We start from the raw sequence: 21,024 nt of genomic DNA, 5'->3' as shown, positions 1-21,024 counted from the left end.
AATCTGATAGAAATACATGTGTTGTCTGTCATCTGTGGTCATTGGCTAGGTCAGCCTGGGCTCAACATTGGGCCATTATGGATCTGACCCCACAAACTGAATATGGTCTGATGACAATATACAGTGAGATTGAGTCTATCAGACATCTGGCAGCCATAATCTAACACAAGGCCCTCAGTGATTTGGGCCCTAGGCATTTGGACATCATCTTTGACATGGGGCACCATTATAACCATTGATTCCATCTGGCCTGTCCTGGCTCAGAAGACTAAATTTTCCTTAGAGGCTGTTGGCCATGACTGGTCCTTGTTTACAGAATTTTCCATTTCCCTTGGCTGGCAGAGTCACACTTTTCATGCACTGGACTTAGCTTTTAGTGCAGAGCCCTTATTTTTAAATCAGCCATTCTGAATACAGGAAACAAGGGTAGTTGAGGATGGCTAATGATAAAGAGAAATGTTAAGGTATTTTACCAAATAGTTTCACTTTTTTATTGTGCTATGGAGACTCTAAAGTTCATGATACATGGATTTTCACAAATTAAATAGTAAATCTGAAAACAAATGTAGAATACTTAATATATGATCCCAAATAGCCTAAAATATGTTAAGATATTTAGCTAGCAGGTAGATGGTAGACTTTTATAAGCTGGGAGGGACTATAAAAGCTATAAAGCTGCCCCCTCTTATTTCACACACAGCAGGAGGTCACATACCTAAAAATTCCATGTGCTTTCTGGGTTCATGATGCTATGTTTTCTGCAGAAAATCCTAAGGACCTTATTAAAAGATAGACTCTCAGATTTAATTAAATGCTATTTTCACTGTTTGTAGATTATTTGTAGACTATGGCTAACATGGAAATAAGTTTATTCTCCAAATCTGACAGATTTATCTGAAAAATCAGTGGATGGCCTGAGTTCTCTGACAATCATCTTTTATTATAAAACAGGAGATTGTCATCATGGTAAAACAAATGCTTGAGTCTACTTGAAGGAATTCAGTTTTTCTTTTAAATTTCTACTAGGCAGTTAATAGAAAATGCCCAATTAACAAGATTAATTATTTATTTTAAAGTACTTTCCAACACATCAGATATAATTTAAAAATATAATCAATATTAATGTGCTATTATTTTCTGCTATGTTTTTACATTGGCTTTGTTTCATTTCCTCGCATTGGCAGTCAACTTGATGGGATATTTTATTCCTTATTTGTTTTCACATGCTGGATTATTTACATATTTTTGCCGTTTTAAATAGCGCATTCTGTCTTATTTATTTTTCTTTTAGATTGTTTCTTTGTGTCGTATCATTAGGCTTTCTGACACATTGCTAATTTGATCCCTGAAAGATTAATCATAGGTAGATTAGATGATAGTCAAAACCACGCCTATGGATCAAGCTCTGGTTACCTTCCTAGTGTATCACTTACCATCTCATATACATCAATTTCCTCATATGTAAAATGGGGTTAATGATAGTATTGATACATGCCAAATCCATTAATGTTTGCAAATGTTTAGAACAGTGCCTGACATTCTACCAACCCTAAATGAAGGTTAGTTATTATTACTAATATTACTATTATTAACCCATTATTAGAAGCAATGCATAGAACACTTCTGCTTTATAACTGTTAACACAGTTTTATTCTTTCTCTTTGTTTTTAATATTTTAGTAAATATGCAACAATACCTTAAAATTGTCTTAAATGTTAACATTCGCTCATAAGGCTAATCATGTTTTCCATAGGATAATTAACCATTTTATATATAAAATTAAAATGTCTGCTTATTATTTTATTTAATAGTAAGGTTAGAAAACTATTACATTTTTAACGTGTAAACTGTTTTTGTGCATATTTTGGATTGAGTGTTTGGTTACATTTTCCCATTCCCTTTCATTTCCTGTGTATTTTTTCTTGAACTGGCTAATGTTCCTCACCAGAAAAACACTGTACAGAGACCAAGAGCCCTGCAATGACTCAGAAGTCAGAGAAGGGGAAGGGCGGAGAGTGAGGGGTATGCGGGGCACTTACATCTTGGCCTTAGGCCGCTATGGTTCTCCTGCTCTGTGCCTCAGAGGCTGGACTCTTATGCTTCAAACTTCCAGAGTAGTCCTCCACTTGTTTTCCACTTTTCACTTAAAATGTCCTTGTTTCAACTACTTCATAGCTTTTCAATCTCACTGGCCATGTCCACATTCTTCAAAGACATTTGTTCTGTTTCTTACTGAGTTCATGAACCGGAAAGAACTGCAACCACGAGTGTTGCTGAACATCACCCAACTGGCCAGTGAGCTCTTGTTGAGTCAAACTCACATCCGATAAGGAGAAGCTGTTATAGATTTGTTTTCCCATAGTTTTTGCCTTCTTCCATCCTTTTATCTGACTGAGCAAGAAACATGGTTAAAATCTTTTATCTGACTGAGCAAGAAACATGGTTAAAATCTTAAGAAGCTGGACAACAGATCGCATACATAATCCTTTAAGACGCTGTCTCAGATGAGCAGCAACCTGGCCAGTCATTCGTTTACTCATTCATTCATTTGCTTTTCAGAAAACTTTGGATATTTATTATATGTCAATATCCATGTTTGTACCAATGGGACAAAAAATATAAATAAGATAGAGGTCCTGTTCTGAAACATCTCCGTGTCAGGAGTCTCCAAGGCCACCCTCAGGTTTGGTCATATGATAGGAGGAATCATAAGACTCAGCTGTGATTTGTAACAGCAAAAGGATACAAAGCAAAATTCGTAAAAGGAAAAGGCACTTGGGGCATTTTTAATGTCTGGGGAAAGCAGGGCAGGTTTCCAAGAGCACTCTCCAGTGGGAGCTCAGAGGAAGCATTTACTTCCACCAGCAACCAGTTGTGACAACACATGTGAAATACTGTCAACCAGGGAAGTACATTAGAAACTCAGTGCCCAAGGTTTTTATTGGGAACTGTTCACATACCCACCTTCTGTCTACCGTGCACCAAAATTCCAGACTCCCAAAAGGAAGGCAGGTTGTCAGCATAAACAGTATTGTTTGCCCAGGCAGTATAGCCACAGTGAGCCACTCTTATCTGTCAGGGGATGGTGGGAACCCTCCCCAAATCTTAGCTCCCAGGCACCAGCCAAGGGCCAACCTTGCAAACAAGATTTTCTAAGGATAGCAGTCTCAGGCCTGCTGTGTTAACTCTTTTCTGCACAATCTCACACTGAAGTGGGGATAGTTGGAAGTGTTTAAAGAGTCAGGTGAAAAGAGTTATTGGATTACAGAAGAAAACTCAATTAGCCCTGCCTGGAGGAGTCAAGGGAGGCTCCATTTACCAAGACAATATTTGAACTGGATCTTGAAGGAGTTGTGAGATTTCCCAAAGCCCTGGAGTGAGGAAGGGCTTTCCGCCATGCAAAGGTATTCACTGCAGGTAAAGAGATGATTGAGAAATTCTGTGTGGTGGGAGCACAGAGCATGATGGGGGAGGCAGAGACAGGGAAGAGTGGTTAGAACAAGAGCATGAGGTGTTTTATAGTTTTGGTGGGTGGTAAGGAGCCTTAGAGGTTTTAATCAGAAGAGAGAAGTGAGTAAATCTGAAAGGTATCTCTGATAGCAGATGGAGAAAAGGTTGGAGAAGGTAGAGTTTGAAGAAAGTAAGACCAGGTAGGAGGCAAGAGATGATGAAGACATGACCTGTGGTAGGACTAGAGCACGGGGCAGTGGTCCTCAACCAGGGGGACACAAAGAATCATGTGGGAAGCTTAACAAGAAAATGATGTCCAGGTCCCACTCAAACACTTTAATGTCTCTTGACAAAACATTCTGTCTGCTTTCTCTTCTGTAGCTATCTTACTCCGTAATGCTATCAGTCAAAACCTCCAAGTCCACTACATAGACAGTTCATTATTGGACAGAACCAAGAATATAACTATTTGTATGGAATTTCCTCTTCATTTCCGTAATAAACTGAGATGTGAAGCCATATGGCAGTCTACCTTAGCCGAATAATTTTATCTATTGTCAGGTGAATCTAGCCGGTAAATCTATTTGCCGTAAAAAATCTTAACGTTTTTGCAGAGGTTCCACAAGAATGATTTGGTTCATTTGTGAAGTGCAGACCAAAGTGCATGTCAAAAGGTGCAGTCATGACAGATCCTCATTACACAAGATGCATGTCAATTTATGTGGTTACTCCTTGGTCATTCGACATATATTGTATGTACGGTTTGTATGCAAGACTCAAGAAATACAGTTAAAGATGCATTCAACTATTAGCTAAATGTAAGGTATTTAAATAAAATCATTAGAATAAGACACAAATATAAACACATCCAACCCAGAACAGCTTTCTTCCCTTTTGTTTTTATTTTAAATGATTTTATTTTATAGTAGATGATAGCACAAAAGAGACTTGCAAGGTTTGCAAAGAATAATATGAAGATGTACATGAGTTTCTTATTTTACTCTCAGATTAACTAGACATTATTGGGTTTCATAATGATGGTCTATTTGAAATGTAATGAAATACCTTCTTCAATAATACTTTATCTGCTATTTTTATCAAGTAAAATATCTCAAGAATGTGTTAAGGTCAATTTATATATTAAATATACAAAAATATGTCTTTTTGCTTTCTCTCCTTCTATCCAAATGGAAGTCCTTAGATATATTTAATGTTTCCATGAGCTATGTGATTAACAACTATAGCAAAATATGTTGGTGAAAATTATCTTTGAAGGTTTTCCATTAGTGGTTTAATTAACATACAGTGGACAGAAAGCAGACAATCTGTTCAACCAGACTATTCAAAGATCCCTCCTGTTGCTTTTGTTTTCACTACAGCTGGGAAGGGAAAAATTATACTACATATATCCCTTCATCTTTCTTCTGAATGATTTGTTTTTGTGGTGATTTAAAGGATAATTTGAAATATTTTTATGAGTTAGAAAGCCCATGAAGTGCATAGGAGTAATTTACAATGTAGATAACAAGGCCGTGGTTTTGACAGTTTTTCTCAGTCTTTATTTCTGGAAAACATCCATTTTTGACTTGTTTTATCTTCTCTAAAAATCATTCTGAAATGGGTTAAAAATCTAAGCCACTTTCATACTTTAGTCTTGATGAACCATGTGCTACTGAATTATGAGCAAATAGGAATGTTTCCTCTATGCATGATTGGGTAGTCTTGCTTATTCATAACCTAACCAGAGAAAAAGAATTAGGTATAAAATAGCAGCCCAAAGAAAATTCACAGAGGCTAGGCACTGAAGCTCACAAATTTTCACATTGGAAAACCCTCAGTTCCTTCCTTAGATTTTGTTTACTCTTTACAGTCAGAGCCTTGAGCAAGTGATTGAGTAATCAGTTTACAAAGTTTACTGTAGTAAATTCTAGAAGGAGCAAGCATGTCCATCATGGACATCATGGACATCAATGGCTGTAATAGCAATTAATACAACAGTAAAGCAAGCAAAAAAAAAAAAATCATAAAACACTGCTAAAAAGTGAAAAACAAACACCAAAACCCACAGCTGCCTGGGGACTTACCCTTGTAAATGCTAGAGGAAGCATTTATGCTTGTTTTATACGGAGGCCTACCTGTCTGTTAAATTCACCTTCCCCAATAATCTAGCTAAAAATGAGTTGGAATGTTCATCACAAAAACAAGAGTTTGACACACTAATCAGACTTCCCAAATTTCAACTTAAGCGGTGTTAAAAGATAAACTGAGGCATATTCAACATTTTAAGAGTTTACCTGACTGAAAATCAATTTCAGTGGGGCAGCACAAACCAGAAGTGGTTAGGAGCACTCCAAGAACCCCAATGAGGGGAGAGATTTTATGGAGAAAAGGCAGAAGAAAACAAGGAAATTATTTGATTGGCTGTAACTTAAGTGTTTGCCTGATTCAGAAACGTCTAGTTGTAAGTTTGTGACTGGTTGTCCTTAGGTTTTGATTTCTTAACCTTGAGGCAGCTGCAGGCTCAGGTTTGGGTTTGCTTACATAGGCTGCTAGGGTATTAGAGCCACCTCAGTCTGATGGCCTCCTTGTTTAATTAATTTAGCAGTGGGGAATATGGACTTTATCCTCCCTAAGTTTTGAAGCTCCTTCTTAGGGTAAGAAGGCAGGGAGGAAATGAGAAAGGGCAATCAAAGCTGAGAACTAGACTTCCTCCGCAGACAGCTCCTCCAGTGTTAGTTACTTCGTCTCCTCTGTGCTCTGTGTCAGGACCACAGGGGCTAGTGGTATGTTACTGGCCTAACAGGCATCATGAAAAGTACTATGTTTTGTCCTGCGTTATAAAAATCTAAAAGGATACTGGTAAAATTAATATCAGGCAATTAATATCCAATGATAACATCTATTTTAAAGAAACCAACAGTTGCGTTGAAATTCTGTTTTGAAGATTTTAATAAAGACTACTTCTTTGGAGATTTCGGGTTTTTTTTTTTCTGATTTACATTATAAAGAACTGAGAAACCTCCGGCTGGAGACTTTCCCTTTCTGTGATTTTTTTTAAAAAAATATTTTTATATCTAGGACTGTTTAATCCATTGGCTACATGATATTTGCTATCTTTCTTATCTTCACTGACATTCTAGTAAGGACCCTATAGATTTTCAGTTGTTCCTACATGATTGTTTGTATTCAGAGAGCCGCCACCCCTAGTGCAAGGTGAATGCACAGCTCTAAAGTTTAATCTGAGTGTTGTGCTACGAGGCCTTATCTGGTTGTTATAAAACTTTTTTGTGTACTTCTGTTGTAAGCTGCCTCATATATTTTTGGTAATGAGGCAGGATATCTAAATAAAGCAAATAAAATTGCTTTATGTAGCTTTGCCTAGAATCATAAGTCTTAGAGCCTGGCACATACTCAGGAAAAGCTGTCTGCTTTTGCAGGTAAGATATTTTCATTTCCATTTGAAATATAGGGTAACTAAAGCACAGAGAGTTTTGTAAATTATGCAATATCCCCTATTCAGCAAACCTAACAGAAAGAATTCTACCCCAGGTCTCCTGAATCCTTGTACAGTATTTCTTCCATACTTAATTGTGCCTGGTCCTATCATTTTTGCTCCAAAGAGACTGTCTACAACTTATTCATTCTTTTAGTCAGTCAACAAACATTTATTGAGCATTATTCAATGTCCAGTGGGGACAACACCTTAAAAAAGAAAAATTTTCGGGCCTTCCCTGGTGGTGCAGTGGTTAAGAATCTGCCTGCCAATGCAAGGGACACGGGTTTGAGCTCTGGTCCGGGAAGATCCCACATGCTGCAGAGCAACTAAGCCCGTGCACCACAACTACTGAGCCTGCGCCCCAGAGCCACAACTATTGAGCTCGCATGCCACAACTACTGAAGCCCGCATGCCTAGAGCCCGTGTTCCGCAACAAGAGAAGCCATCGCAATGGGAAGCCCGCGCACCTCAACGAAGACCCAATGCAGCCAAAAATAAATAAATTTATAACAAACAAACAAAAAAGAAACATTTTCTGTAAAATACTCATTAGACATACATATTGAACATTTACTGTGTGGAAGGTGGGAGGGGACCATGATCAATCCTCTATGTACCTGAGTTTTTTCCTAGCCTTACAACCAGCTATTCTGTGAATTGAGCACAGTGCTACATTTTCTGGCTCTAGGGCTCCTTTCTGTGGAATTTTTGGCCATTTCCATCTCCATGACTCTTTTAAGCTCTAATATTCTACAAGCCCATGGAAAAGTCTAGATTGCCAACACTGTGGTAGTGCATCACTCTAGACTGTATCCAATAAGCCTTTAGGCAGTGGCAGATCATTTAAATTCACAGTGAAATCAAAGAATAGCCCCTCTAGAAGAATGATTAGCATCTTTCTGAGTTCAAAGGGAGGTATTTTAGACCATTTGCATGTGATTAGTAGTGGTAGCCTTAACTTGGTTATTAGAGTTCTAAGTAACTGATTTAATGGTATTATAAGCTTCATTAAATACATTTTTGTTTCTTGGAACGTTCTTGTATTGATGGGAACCTCACAGCTGTAATTAAATCACTGCTCTCTTAGCCCTTTTTGAACCCATATCCTGCCAGTTATAAAGCCTGTCAATTCGTATCTTTTGGTAATAGTTGCCTAGAGGAGAACTGTTCTTGGTCAGACACTGAATTTCCCATACTTGTGGAACACCTTCCCCTGCTGACCCACTGAAATGAAAGACTAGGAGTAATGATTAAATCTAATTTTCCCTCCTGTAGTAGCAGAATGAGCTGGGTCAGCAAGGCCAGTCCCTGCAGATGGCTTTAAAATACCTTTGTGATTTGATCTCCTTGCCTTCCCATCCATTTCTCTAAGTGCCTATCACTGTCATCCTTTACCACCCTGACAAGATTCCAAGGTGAGAACAGCTCAAATGAACAAGAGCATTTGTGATGCCTCCCGAGGACGTGGCTTATTAAATGAGTTCGGCAATGAACCAAGTCTGACTTGTGAGCTACAAGGCAGGTTAGCACGTTTGCACGAAGGTCATTCCATGTATTATTTAACCCATTCAAATGCTCTGTTTTCTCTCTGCTGCCCAGCATAATTCACATGAAATAATATAAACTCACAAGTTATTAATGTCTGATTTGTATTTTCAAATGTGCTGGGAATCACTTAGTTTCATTCCTTTGCTTGGATTGTAGTTTGTTTTCTCAGAACCACTAGAGAATGTTTATGAAGTGTGTGTGTGTGGAGGGCAGGCAAGGAAGGGAATAAAAGTGCATTACTTTAGGGCTGCGCATCTGTTTTAGGGACTCTGCTGGATCTGCACATTAACCATTGTCATGGCTTATCATGGTGTGTCCTAAAATCGTGTTCTACTCAGAGATATTCACACCAACTCAAAAATATTACAGTTAAACAGATTTCACTGTTATGAGTTAGTTTCCTCTTCTTATGACTAGCAGAATATTTTTCTTCTCTATTAGAAAGCATGCAAATGACGCATAACAGATGGTAAATCATTTTTTTTTTTTTTTTTTCAAACAGATTGGCACTATCAGGTTGCTCAGACCTTCCCACAAACAGAAGAGGAGGTGGAGGTGGATTCACATGCATTCAGCCACCGGTGGAAAAGGCACTTGGATTCTCTCAAGGCGGTAGACTCAAACCGAGCCAGCCTGGGCCAAGACTCCCCAGAGCCCAGAGGCTTCACAGACCTGCTCCTGGATGATGGGCAGGACAACACCACCCAGATTGAGGTAGGTCAATAATCTGGGTAATTGAAATGGATTAATAAGTATATTTCTTATACGGCACCCAACTTCCACATATATATCAATATTTATAAGCTGTCCCTTTGGCTCAATCTGGAACTTTTGGACTTTTATTGTAGAGAATCAATTTAATTCATTAATAAATAATTAATTTGTTAATATTCAAGAATTCAATAAGTAATTATAATTATGTTAAACAAATAAATAACTAATAGCTAAGCCATTTAATCACCCACAAATTCACTTACTCAGGAAACAGACAAACATGGGCTTGGTGTGATGGTGACCGTGAGGAGACACAAAGGGAAATACAGTACATCTCCTGCCTGCAGGGAGATAATTGTGTAACAGCGTCAGAAAGTCCGAACGCCATAACCAAATCATCCCTATGCCACGTGATATGCACAAAAGTATATACAGGCCAGTGTGGCATAGAGGAGGGGGTGATCATCTGCTTGGGATTAGGGGATGGGCTCTTGTCAAAGAGGCCTAGGAGTGGGCATTTAGGCTCGGGCTCGGCAGATTGAGAGGAGCTCACCAGGTTGATAATTTGTCGAGGGTAAAAGAGAAGATTGCTGGCAGAACGAGTTACATCTGCAAAGGCTGAGTCTTAGAACAGCACGGCATGATGAGGAGTCTTGTATGGTGAGCAACTGTCCCAGTTTACCTGGGACTGAGGGGTTTCCTGGGATGTAGAACTTTCAGTGCTTAAAATGGGGCAGATCTGGGCAAACTGATGGTTGGTCACTCTATTACTGTACATGATTCTTTGTGATAATTGGAGCCACAAGTTGGAAAGAGAAGGACGGTTGGAGGTGGGTTTGGTGAGTAGGGAAGGCTGCTGAAGGCACATTCTAGGCAGATTTTGGGGTTGCCCAGAGGCCTCAAGGGTGGTATTGCGTTGCTTAAGTTTCCATAGTCCTTAGCACTGCAAATCCTAAAATATGCTCTTGTTAGTATACTAGATATAACAGATACAAACAAGTGAATCTTATGGAACTAAGCAAAAACCATTCAAATGAGAACAGAAGCTATTTATTCAGTTTGTTGTAGCAAGGGAGTGAGCCTCTCTCACTTGCCTTTGGCAGAGACTCAAAAGCAGGCAGGGGAGTGGGAATCAGTTAAAAAAAGGGAAGGCTCCAGGTGCGCTCTGATTAGAGGTTGTTGGCCTGGAGAAGCTGGAGGTGGGCTCGTCAGAAGCCGAGCATCTCATGTGATTGGGGAACATATATGGCTTCCTGTGCTTGGTCCAGAGTGGGGCATAGGGACAAAAAATAGAGAAACCATCAGTTATCAATCAAGTCCTGCCCCTTCTGAGCCGATTGCTGCCAGGATTGTGTTTTGGCTCCCTGGACTGATTGCTCTAGAGGTTGGGGTCAGAGTTCTGTTGGTATCCATGGTCTGGACATTGTCCGTTTGGATATTCTCTCAATCTGAAGGTTTAGTTCCTACTATCTCCCAGGTAACAGGTTTCTATTTTAAAGAAACAGGCAGCATTCTTTTTACTGCCCTGAAATACTCATTATTTAGGAAAAGAACTCAACTTCATGAAACAGATATGACATAGTTCTGCAGATGGTATCAAGGCATCATTTTGTTCCCTCATGGTGAGAGGAATCTTCAGATCTGAAGCACAGGCCATTGGGATTCTGTTGATGTGAGAGCCCGAAGATTTTCAAAACCCCTCTCCATCTCCTTAGCTAGTTTGTGGCTCTGGTGGTCCCTGGCTGCCCCCGTCAGGCCCTTAACAGACAACAGAGGATGTGCCAGGAGCAGAAGTCATATAATATCTGCAAGAGGCTTTTCTGACTCCTGCAGCGTACCTGCTATTTTGGCAACAGTGTCGTGGTAACAGCTCAGAGTAGGCAACACAGTTCCTCCCTGGGCTGCTCTTTAGCCAGGGTGCAGCATAAAGAAAGGAGAGCTGAACAGAAGCAGAGATGTTTCCTCTCTGCCCAGAACTAGTAACCTATTGAGATTAAAGGGAGAGAACACAGACTCCTGGAACTCTGTGATCTCCATGCAGGATGCTGAATTTTTCTAATCATTTGTAAAATAGAAAATCCTTTTGCTCAGGGATATATTAACACTCCTCAAAATATCAATACAATGCTAGTTGTTAGTATAGCCGTGATTTTGTTATTCAGCCAGTTTTTCTCTTTTTCTACCTTAATAGAGGGAGACCATGTAATGTCAGAGATTTTGAATCAGTAAAAAGGAGGAAGGATGATGCAGAGAGCTATTCACTGAGCGCTCACTTGGTGCTAAGAGCTGCCAGGTGCTGGATGGTCATCCTCTTGTCTAGTCCCTACATCAGCCTGCTGAGAGCTGCATCCCCAGGTTCACTGGCTAATCTCAGTGATTAACATGAGGGTACTTTCCGATTTAGGTTGAGTATTTTTCCTAAGGTCTCTCATTAATGAGTAAAGGGCTGGCATTCAAACCCAGGACTGCCCAGCTCTCAAGATTTAGCCTTACTACTTGGCTTTGCTTCCTCTAATATAAGGAAAAATAAATGGCTGTTTGATTATGTAATGATTTTGGATAGTTGTGGCACCTGAATATCGATAGAGTAACTTCAGGGTTTCAATCTGGCTGAAAGGGGACTCGTCTTGAAGCTAGATTTCATAACAAGAGGACTGCTTTTATTTTGAGTTTATTTTTATGGGGTGCTGGGGATTGATGGAGATTATTGGGGATCTAAAGTCCCATAAGTCACCCCTCGGCACCACCACTAGTTCTGGAAGCAAAAGCCTACATCTGAAACTTCTCTGTAAAGTTTATTTATCCTGGCCCTTGAAATAGTATTTTTGAAAACCATAGCCTCTCTTTTGGGGAAAATACTTTTGCCCGATTGAGTTAAATGGAAATAAGAAAGAAAGGAAGCAAGTGGTTGTAGAGTGATTGCTCTGTGCTGGGCATCGTGACAAGATTTTTCTTATGTTTTAGGAATAGCATTTTGATTTATGTTTCTTAATATAAGCAATGAGCATGAACGACTGTGTATGCTTTTGCCTTTTAGAAGCTTCCAGAGTCGATGTCAGGAATCAGAATTATTTGGCCTGAGAGCCCTGATTGTAGCAGTGGCTGTTAAAATAATTTGTATCCCAGTGAGACTTAAACCACCCAGAATGGCATTCCTGTGCATGTTCTCCCCAACTTCTGCCATTGTCTAGACTTTGTATCCCACTTTCACTGAACAAAGACGAAAACAAAAGACAATAGCATATTTACTATTTTGGCACAAATTCATCCCGAAATAAACAAAAACTGTTATTCTCTTAACTTGGTGACAGTATTTTTTCTGGCTCTGCACAAGAACAGATACTGGAGGGATTGTAAAACTTAGTATCCCAGTTAAAGAATCTTCCAATTGAAGTTTCATTGCTGTTGTCATTGTTTTCTTTTTTTCATATTCTTTTCGTGAAGATACAAAGATGTTTTGAAATAGTTTGTATTTCCTGATGAATAAGTGGGGACTCAACATTTGGCAAGTACCACTGTTGATCTGCATTTTATTTTACATGAGACCTTTATTCTTGTACCTCCTCTGTTCATGTGGATGTATAACCACCTGGGCAAGTCAAAAGAAGAGTACATCCCCCTGATTAGTAGGTATTAAAAGCAGTCACTAGCATGCTTTTTGTAATTACTTCGGGAATATAAGGGCTTCAGGGACTTTCAGGTTAGACTGAATTCCATTCATGACTTGGCCGTGCTTGAGCAGCCTTCAGTGAATTCCGTGACCCCAGGGACACACGCATGGGTGAGCAGCAGGTGAATCTCCACCTCGCTGCTGGCTGCCCTTCCGTTTTCTGGGCTGGAGCTCTTGCAGCATCAAGGGCGCCTTATGGGATGGAGAGGGACTGAGCAGTGTTTGGTGAGAATTATTGGTCTTCATAAAGCTGTTTCCTCAGCTTATTCCCGTGTAATGCTGTTGGTAATTTACAGTTCTTCACTTTACAGAAATCAGTCCTTTCTAACACATGGAACCAAATGTGTGGTTTTTTTCCACATCCAGTATTTGGAACTTCATATTCCCTCTCTTGGGACAATGAAAATGTTTCTGAAAAGGATTGTCAAGTGTGATTTTTATTTTTTTGGCTTCGATTCAAAAGTACCTGGATAACTTGAAGAAGGGAAGGTTAAAAATAGGGTTTATGGATCATATCAGTGTAGCTCCATGATCCAAGCTGACTCAGACATTGTGAGCTAGGCCAGCACCTCTCCGGTGATGCAGACGTGGCTAAACTACAGGCCACACTTTGCATTGCAAGGAGTTAGAGCACAGAGCAGATTTAGCTATTAGTTTCGAGGATACAAATTTCTGAAAAATCTTAGATTAAATTGCAGTGCCTACCAACAACATATCTTGTGGATTTCTCATTCTTGTACTAAATAAAAATTGCAGGCATATCTAGCAATTGTATCATCCATGATCGCATTAAAGTTCATATCTGAGGAAAGTACAGTGGAGAATAGTTAGCAAATATGTGCAATAGAAGTAGCTAAAAGCTACAGATCCACTGTGTTTCCACTAAATGCATATGTAAAAACTCTTTTTTTGATCATCTGCTGCGGCACACTGCCAGTTGTATCTGTATCATATTGTCACAAATTCTATAATATATTTCTTTAAAAAGCTATCAATTGCCAATTGCTGCACACAGGTTATTGTGTGTGTTCTAATATTTTATTGCAGTTCATAACTAGGTATTCTATTTGACAGGAAAGAAGTCACTGGCAAATCCTTAATCTAAAAGAGAATGCTGTTACTTTGAGGTATTTTACAAAGCAAAGGCAAATTTCATAATGTCCCATGTGGGCATAACCTCCATAGTATGTTTGCAGTACAGAGAATACATCAGAATATTCTTAGGTAATGAACTCCTACTGCTCATGTGTCTCAAGCCTAGATACGCTTTCTCAGTTTCAGAGATCTGACAACAACAGTACTGAATATAAATAAAGGGTAGTAATAAGACACATCATCTCATTTCACAGAAATAATGAAAATTTGCAGAATACTGCTGTGCTCATTCTTTCTTCAGGCCACTGTTCTGCTCAGTGAACTCATGGAAGACAGTACTTACAGATGAGAAGAATGTGATAATGCAGATTTGTGACATTTTTCAAAAGAAAGAAAAGTACCACCTGATACTGAACCGTTCTTTTACTATATTTATTATGAATGTGAAAAGCTGTTGTAGATTTTTTTAATGAAGCATTCCCATCTTAGGGGAATCTTAAACTTTCAGAGGCATCCATCTATGGCTGCAGAATCAGAAAGCTGTGCAAAGGGAATACTCAGATAATCATGAGGAAGCACACTTATTTGACTCGAATGAATTGAAATTTCCTAAATGCATGTAAGTGTCAGATTGCCTTCCACAAAAGATGAGAAGGAAAGCGTTGTGAGAGCATGTGATTAAAAAGGAGCAGAAATACTGCATAAGTTAATCAGCACCCAGAGGAAGACCCTTATTCTGTAGACAGCCAGGATTAATGAAGAGAGACAAGGTGCCATCTGAACCACGTCATAGAGAGAGAGTTAGAAGGTAGCCAGGTATCAAGGTATTTCTAGCCAGAGAGTTTTGCACTGGTAAGCTAAGTGGGGCAAGATTTTTAAACTCCCTTATACTATGTGTATTAGTCCGTTCAGGCTGCTATAACAAAAATACCATAGACTGGGTGGCTTAAACAACAAATTTATTTGTCACAGTTCTGTAGGCTGGGAGTCCAAAATCAAAGAGCTGGCAGATTTGGTGTCTGATGAGACCCCACTTTCTGGTTCATAGGGGACTGTCTTTCTGCTGTGTCCTCCCATGGCTAAAGGAGCTAGAGAGCTCTCTAGGGATCTCTTTTGTAAGGACACTAATCCCACTGATGAAGGCTCTACCCTTATAACCTAATCACTTTCTAAAGATCCCACCTCCTAGTACCATCACATTGGGGGGTTAGGTATCAACATATGAATTTTGGAGAGACACAAATGTTCAGTTCCTAATGCTATGCTAAGGTGTTTGGGATTTATCAGGAAGGAACTTGGAAGCTACTGAATATTTTAAATAGAGAAAGGCAAGATTGTATTGGTGCCCAAAAAATGAGTGAGGAGTGGATCCGAAAGCCAAAATCTAAGGGGTGGAAAGATGAAATAAATTTAGATGAGAATTATTGTGAGCTAAAATGAGACAGTAGTTAGAGGAATGCTACTGATGAGCATATGAATTTCAGGAATATTTAGATTTCTAATCAATAACTTATATTAACCACGATGACTGAAGTTTTACCCAAACTTCTGGTGATTGCTTGATTCTGAGGGTCAATTGCAGATCCTGGTCATTTCCTTCCCTGGCAGTGTGACCTGCTACAAGCTTGACAAGCACCCATCTCATATGGGTTGGGAATTGGCCTCATCTCTTCAACTCTGTATTGCCAAAGGTTGTATGTGAACTGACAACAAAATCTGTTTCAACTTCTTTTGTTTTGGAAATTGGAAAAACACGTAGTTTCAAACTTATGATTTAATCCCATTCATTTGCTTTTAGAATATTGATGATGACTTTTAGTTTTCAAAGAAGAAAATCCACTGAAAATAGTAAATCAGGCAGAAATTATCTGCAATTATTGCTCACCCTCTAAAAAGATAATGAGCATTAAAATAGAGTATCATATATCTGCTCAATTATAGATTATTCTTAGCTTGATATGTCAGCTCTTTATTGGAACAAAAATGAAAAAAGATCCATAACTGTATTTCAAAGAGTTCCATAAAGAATAACTGAATTATCTCTATGATGCTTCACTGTTAGTTAATTGAATTTGCTTACGGTAAGAGCATGGAAATAGTCTTCGGAATGATACATACAGGTTGTAAAATTATTGTGTGTTAGTCATATAATTTAGTTTTAGAACAAGAATTATATTTTAGAATAATATTCTTGCATTCTCCATATACGAAGAGAAATATCATATGAAATATCATATAATGTAATATTCTTGCATTCTCCATATACAAAGAGAGGTCCTCCCCTCACCAGGACCCTGAGATTAATTATAAGAATCTGGCATTGAGTTTTTCCTACCTCAATTTCCTAGCCATTCATGAGGACTGCGTCATGTCCTCTGACTTTCTTTGCATTAATTAGGGCAGTGATAAGGAACTTCTAATGTAGGGAACACCAGGTTAACCAGTAGAATTTCTACTTTGTCATCTTGCAATCTCATTTTTCTTCTTTCCCCAGGCTAACTTCCAACAGGACATTTAAAATACACTTTCATGAAAATTACTATTTTCAGTATCAAAATTATAGTACCATTTAGTGTAATAGGTCTAGATCTTTATCTAATTGATTTTTTAAAATCCTGCTGAAGAACCAGGCTAATTGTTTGCTAGTCCAGAATGTGTCCAGTCTTTGCAAGTTGAGGAAAGGGCTCAGGGTGAAGGATGGGCTGGAACTCGGGAGCAAAAAAGCCAGCAGGCGCTCGAGTCCTCTTCTCCTGGCAGCTCATGGAGGTGTCCCCCAGTGGACAGTGGTCCAGGCAGGGCTGTGTCCTGTTTGCTTCTCCTCTGTATTGGACAAGTCTGAGAGGAGCATTGCACAGGGGAAATACATACCCAAGGTCAAGCACCAAGCAGCCCAGGCTGGCCTGCCGGCAGTTTAGGAAGTGGCAGCACTTGGGTTGGGGGTGCCAGCTTCCATGGAATGTTGCGTTCAGTCCCTGGCTTCTCCTTGCTAGGTGCATAGCTTCTCTTCTCAGCCATCTAGCTTCTGGGCAACAGAGAGAGAGTTTTGGGGGTCACTCACTGGACAGTCCTGTTCTATATTAATGGATTATGCCTTAAAGACTAGTCTTTTATGTGATATTTTCAGAATCAGAAACAGAATAATAAAGTGATTGTAGCTCAAAGACTAAATAAGTCTGAGTTGGTACAGTCATGCCAATAATATGATTTTTATTACTACATCTGGAGAAGTATCGGGGCCACTCCTTATTCCCGTGAAGATTTGTCGCATAATGAATCTGCCAGCCCCTATGATGTGAACTTACTTAATTTTAGAAATACTAACAAACACCAACCGAGTACACTAAATCACACCAAGTCTTTGCCATTTATTTTATCTAACAAATTAATGTGCACTCTACAACTTAGTACCAATGTTTTGGAAAAATAAAGACTAGGACTCTGATAAACAATGATTATCTGTAATTTTGTGTGGCACCCAGAAGTTTCTATGGCCCTTTGTCAAAGATGTCTCATGTGTCTTTGCCAAGTACTGTGACTTCTATGGAAACATTATTAGGTCTACACATAGGTGGGCCATTACATATATAGGAGTTGTTTAAAAATCCCTGATGATTTAAACTTACAGTATGAAAAAAGTATATTTTTATTCTTAAGCAGTGATGTATAATATATTTTGCTAAGTGTTCCGGGGACTTTTATCTCATCTTATATTTCTGAAGCAGTTTTAAGGTAGATAAGGTCTCTTTATAACAAAGCATGCATATGCATATTCATATTCTTTGCTTTTGCATTTGTGATAAATTTGCTAATGTGCCACCCTGTACTGTATTAAGGAAGGTATCAAATAGCCAAAGGTCCTTTTGAGAAGGGGCGGCTAGCATTCGGAATGAACAGAGACTGCCTTACTTTTCTTTCTGTGTATCCCTGAAAGAAAACCTTTCTGTTCATGTCCCGGCAATGCATAGTTGTCTGAATCTGTCTAGAAACAAGAGAAGAATTGCACTTTGCAGCCCTTGGGAACAGTTGTTTTGAGCTATTTTCTGTATGGTATTTCAAGCCTGAGCTATTAAATTGAAATAATAGTGTGGAATCCATGGCACTGAATTGAATGAATGGATTAAATACTGCTGAAACTATTTCTCTTTTACAAGTAATTTCTAGCTCTTTTTGTAAACTTCATATATTGACACAATCTTTAGCTTAAAAAGCAAAGCTATGGAGAACACTAACATTCACCTTTTAGACAACACCTCTATCAATCATCTATCTTATCCGTATTATTTTGCATTCACAATGCTGATCCCACGTGTCACCAAAGGCATTTGAAAGGAAAACTTGCAAAGCAAATTTCTTACTGTTTAAATAACATTTCACTTAGTCACAGCACCTTTTATTAAAGAAGTCTTTTAGGTAAATACTTCCAAAACTAAAAATATTTCGTCTTGTGATAGGATTTTCCACTTAAATATAACACTGCCTAACTTTTTAAGGTTTCATGAATTCTATTCTGGACATTTTTATAATTTTCAAAGATGAATGTCATGATTTATGATTGTCAGATTTTTTTCTCTAAGGACATTTTAGGTTATAATATTGTCCAATTTTCTTAGGTTATAGTGCTTTGCACAGTGTTCATATTTGAATGCAAATCTTTACTTGTTCTGTCATATAAAACTAATATAGAGCAGAAGGTGATTTAAAATTTCATTTTCGAAAATGTTTACAGGGGACACTAACAAACCTTTCCAAGAAACTCAAAACAGTTAATTTGTTCGCTGTAAATAGTGTTGTAGAATGATCTGTTATCTTAAAAATCAAGTATAAACAATCAGTTTTCTCTTTCTTAAATACCAACTGAACAAAGAATGACTTGTCATCTTTCTCTGTCCATTGAGGAATCAGATATCTCTTTATTATTTTTACAAGTGAATGGGATTAATCTTTACCAGAACAGAAGGATGTCATATTCAAATGGGAAGGGTACAATTCAAAGAGTAAGAAAACAACTTTATGAATAAATACAGAAATGTGCCAGGCCAAAATAATAAGTATTCATTAGAAATTTTTCTCACGTTACTAATTGGACCTAGTGATAAAAAAAATTATCTTCTAAAGGTAAACAAAAATTTTAGACAAATCTTTGTATTTTCACTGTCCCTTAAAAACTCTGTGGAAAGTAATATTTTCCACCATAAACCTAAGGAAATAAAATAATCAATACATTCAAAAGCCCCCCTTCTTTGCTCCTGACAACAGCCCATCCAATGTAGCTCTATTTAGGCAGAAGACTTTAGAAAGAAAGCAGCTGCAGTTCAATTACTTACTGGTCCACAAAGAACTTAAATAGAAATCAAAATCACTTTTGCCATGACGGTTAAAATGTAATTTTGCCTCATCGAATAGGTTTGCTATGGTCTGAGCATATTTCAAATGTATATGACATGCTCTCCTCAGGCAGTTTAGTCGCTGAACAATCATAACTGCCACTTCAAGGATTTTCTTTTTTTAATTTTGCTTTGTAAAGGTGTATTTCTTACTTTGTTATTAAAAGGAGAATGGTTGACATTTTCTGCATTTAAATCATTTGCATAAAAGGACAAAAGAAAAAAAAACTCTGTGTTTTTATCTCCTTAAGAAAAATGTTTAAACATCTTCAAAGGGAATTTTTTTTTTCCAGCTGGTGATCACTTGTGAATGCAAATTAGAGTAAGGGGTGAATGACTGTGAAACTGTTCCTCCTGATTGTCTATTGACTTTTAAAGTGTTGGTAATAAAGAATCTGGTAAGAGAAAATGATTTCCAACTTTGAAACAGTCCCTGAAACAAAGCAAGGAGTGGGTTGACAGCACAGAAGCAGAATCTGGGACAAACATTAATTTTCTCATCCTTTTTTTTCTAGCAGTGCTTTCCACCAGTGATCTCCCATCTGCCCAGTAGCCTCCATACCAATGTATCATTGTCTTCCTTTGGGCTGCAGTTGCAAAATTAAAAACCAGAGAACTTGGCATTGTAGGTAGTGGTTTTAAAAATCTTTACGTGTAGGCAAGGTTGCTATAAACTATAGATATTTTTCAAAGCCCGTAAATAGAAATTTTAGTGATTTGTAAATGTATGTTTGTGTGTGTATGTTTTGTGTGTGTGTGTGCACATACATGTGTGTACATTATTCCTAATCACTGTAAATAAAAATTACCTCAGTGGGGGAAAATAAATGGTGGCTGGATAGCCCCTTCTACCTTACACTTAGACACTTATTTCTCTGAGCAAAAACCAGTATTTTTTTTTTTCATGGAGACAATAAAAATTAAACAGCTACCTGGAGGACTGGCCAAGACTCCCTTTTGCTTCAGTGAATGCCTTAAGCTTTAAATATGTTCTTTAGATTATTGTTCTGGAAGGTAAGGATGAGACACAATGAAGGAAATCAAAGCATAATGGACTTTTTGAAATAATGAGGATCAAGGGAATTGCCTGGTGGTCGATTGGTTAGGATTTCTTGCTTCCACTGCAGGGGGCACGGGTTTGATCCCTGGTCGGGGAACTAAGATCCTGCAAGCTGCTCGGTGCTGCCAAAAGAAAAAAAAGAGGATCAGACATTATGAAAACTGGAAAGGAGATGCGACCGTGGACCCAAGATTATGGGGCAGCTCAAATGAGATTCCCCAATTCTCTCTTCCTTAACTGTGCCCTTTTTCAGCACATGCACACAAAACCCTTGTTCACCTGGCTCTGTTTCAATCTCAGTGGCCCCTCTTCTCCCTTACGGGCAAATTTACCCTTTCTCTCAACCAAGTATTTCTCTTGACTAGAAGCTCATGTTACCACTAACAACTTGTGTAGTCTGAAATCATTATCCTGTGTCTCCATTCCTAGAAGGCCACGTGAGAAATATATGGTAGATTCTCTTCTAGAATAAGTGAAAGGGCCTCTCTATTTAAAGCAGGGTTTGGCAAGTGAAACTCCATGGATATCACTCCAAACCATATAGCCAAGAATTGACCAGACTATTTCAAAAGACCCAATCTAGGGAAATCTAACTCAGATTACAGCC

The 21,024-nt window shown here is 38.5% G+C and overlaps 1 protein-coding gene across 3 annotated transcripts in view; it reads left to right on the top strand.

Moving 5' to 3' along the window:
- Positions 1-21,024, top strand: part of PLXDC2 (plexin domain containing 2) — a 414,553-nt gene that overhangs the window by 151,993 nt on the left and 241,536 nt on the right. For all 3 annotated transcript variants that reach the window (XM_059911311.1, XM_059911303.1, XM_059911320.1), the window contains exon 3: positions 8,997-9,208. In XM_059911311.1, coding sequence (XP_059767294.1) covers positions 8,997-9,208 — 212 coding nt within the window. The remainder of the gene's footprint in view (positions 1-8,996; positions 9,209-21,024) is intronic.

Source organism: Balaenoptera ricei, chromosome 2, assembly GCF_028023285.1.
Source record: "Balaenoptera ricei isolate mBalRic1 chromosome 2, mBalRic1.hap2, whole genome shotgun sequence".
NCBI lineage: Eukaryota > Metazoa > Chordata > Mammalia > Artiodactyla > Balaenopteridae > Balaenoptera > Balaenoptera ricei.
The sequence above is the reverse complement of the archived record's forward strand: the minus strand, read 5'-3'. Positions and strand labels throughout refer to the sequence as shown.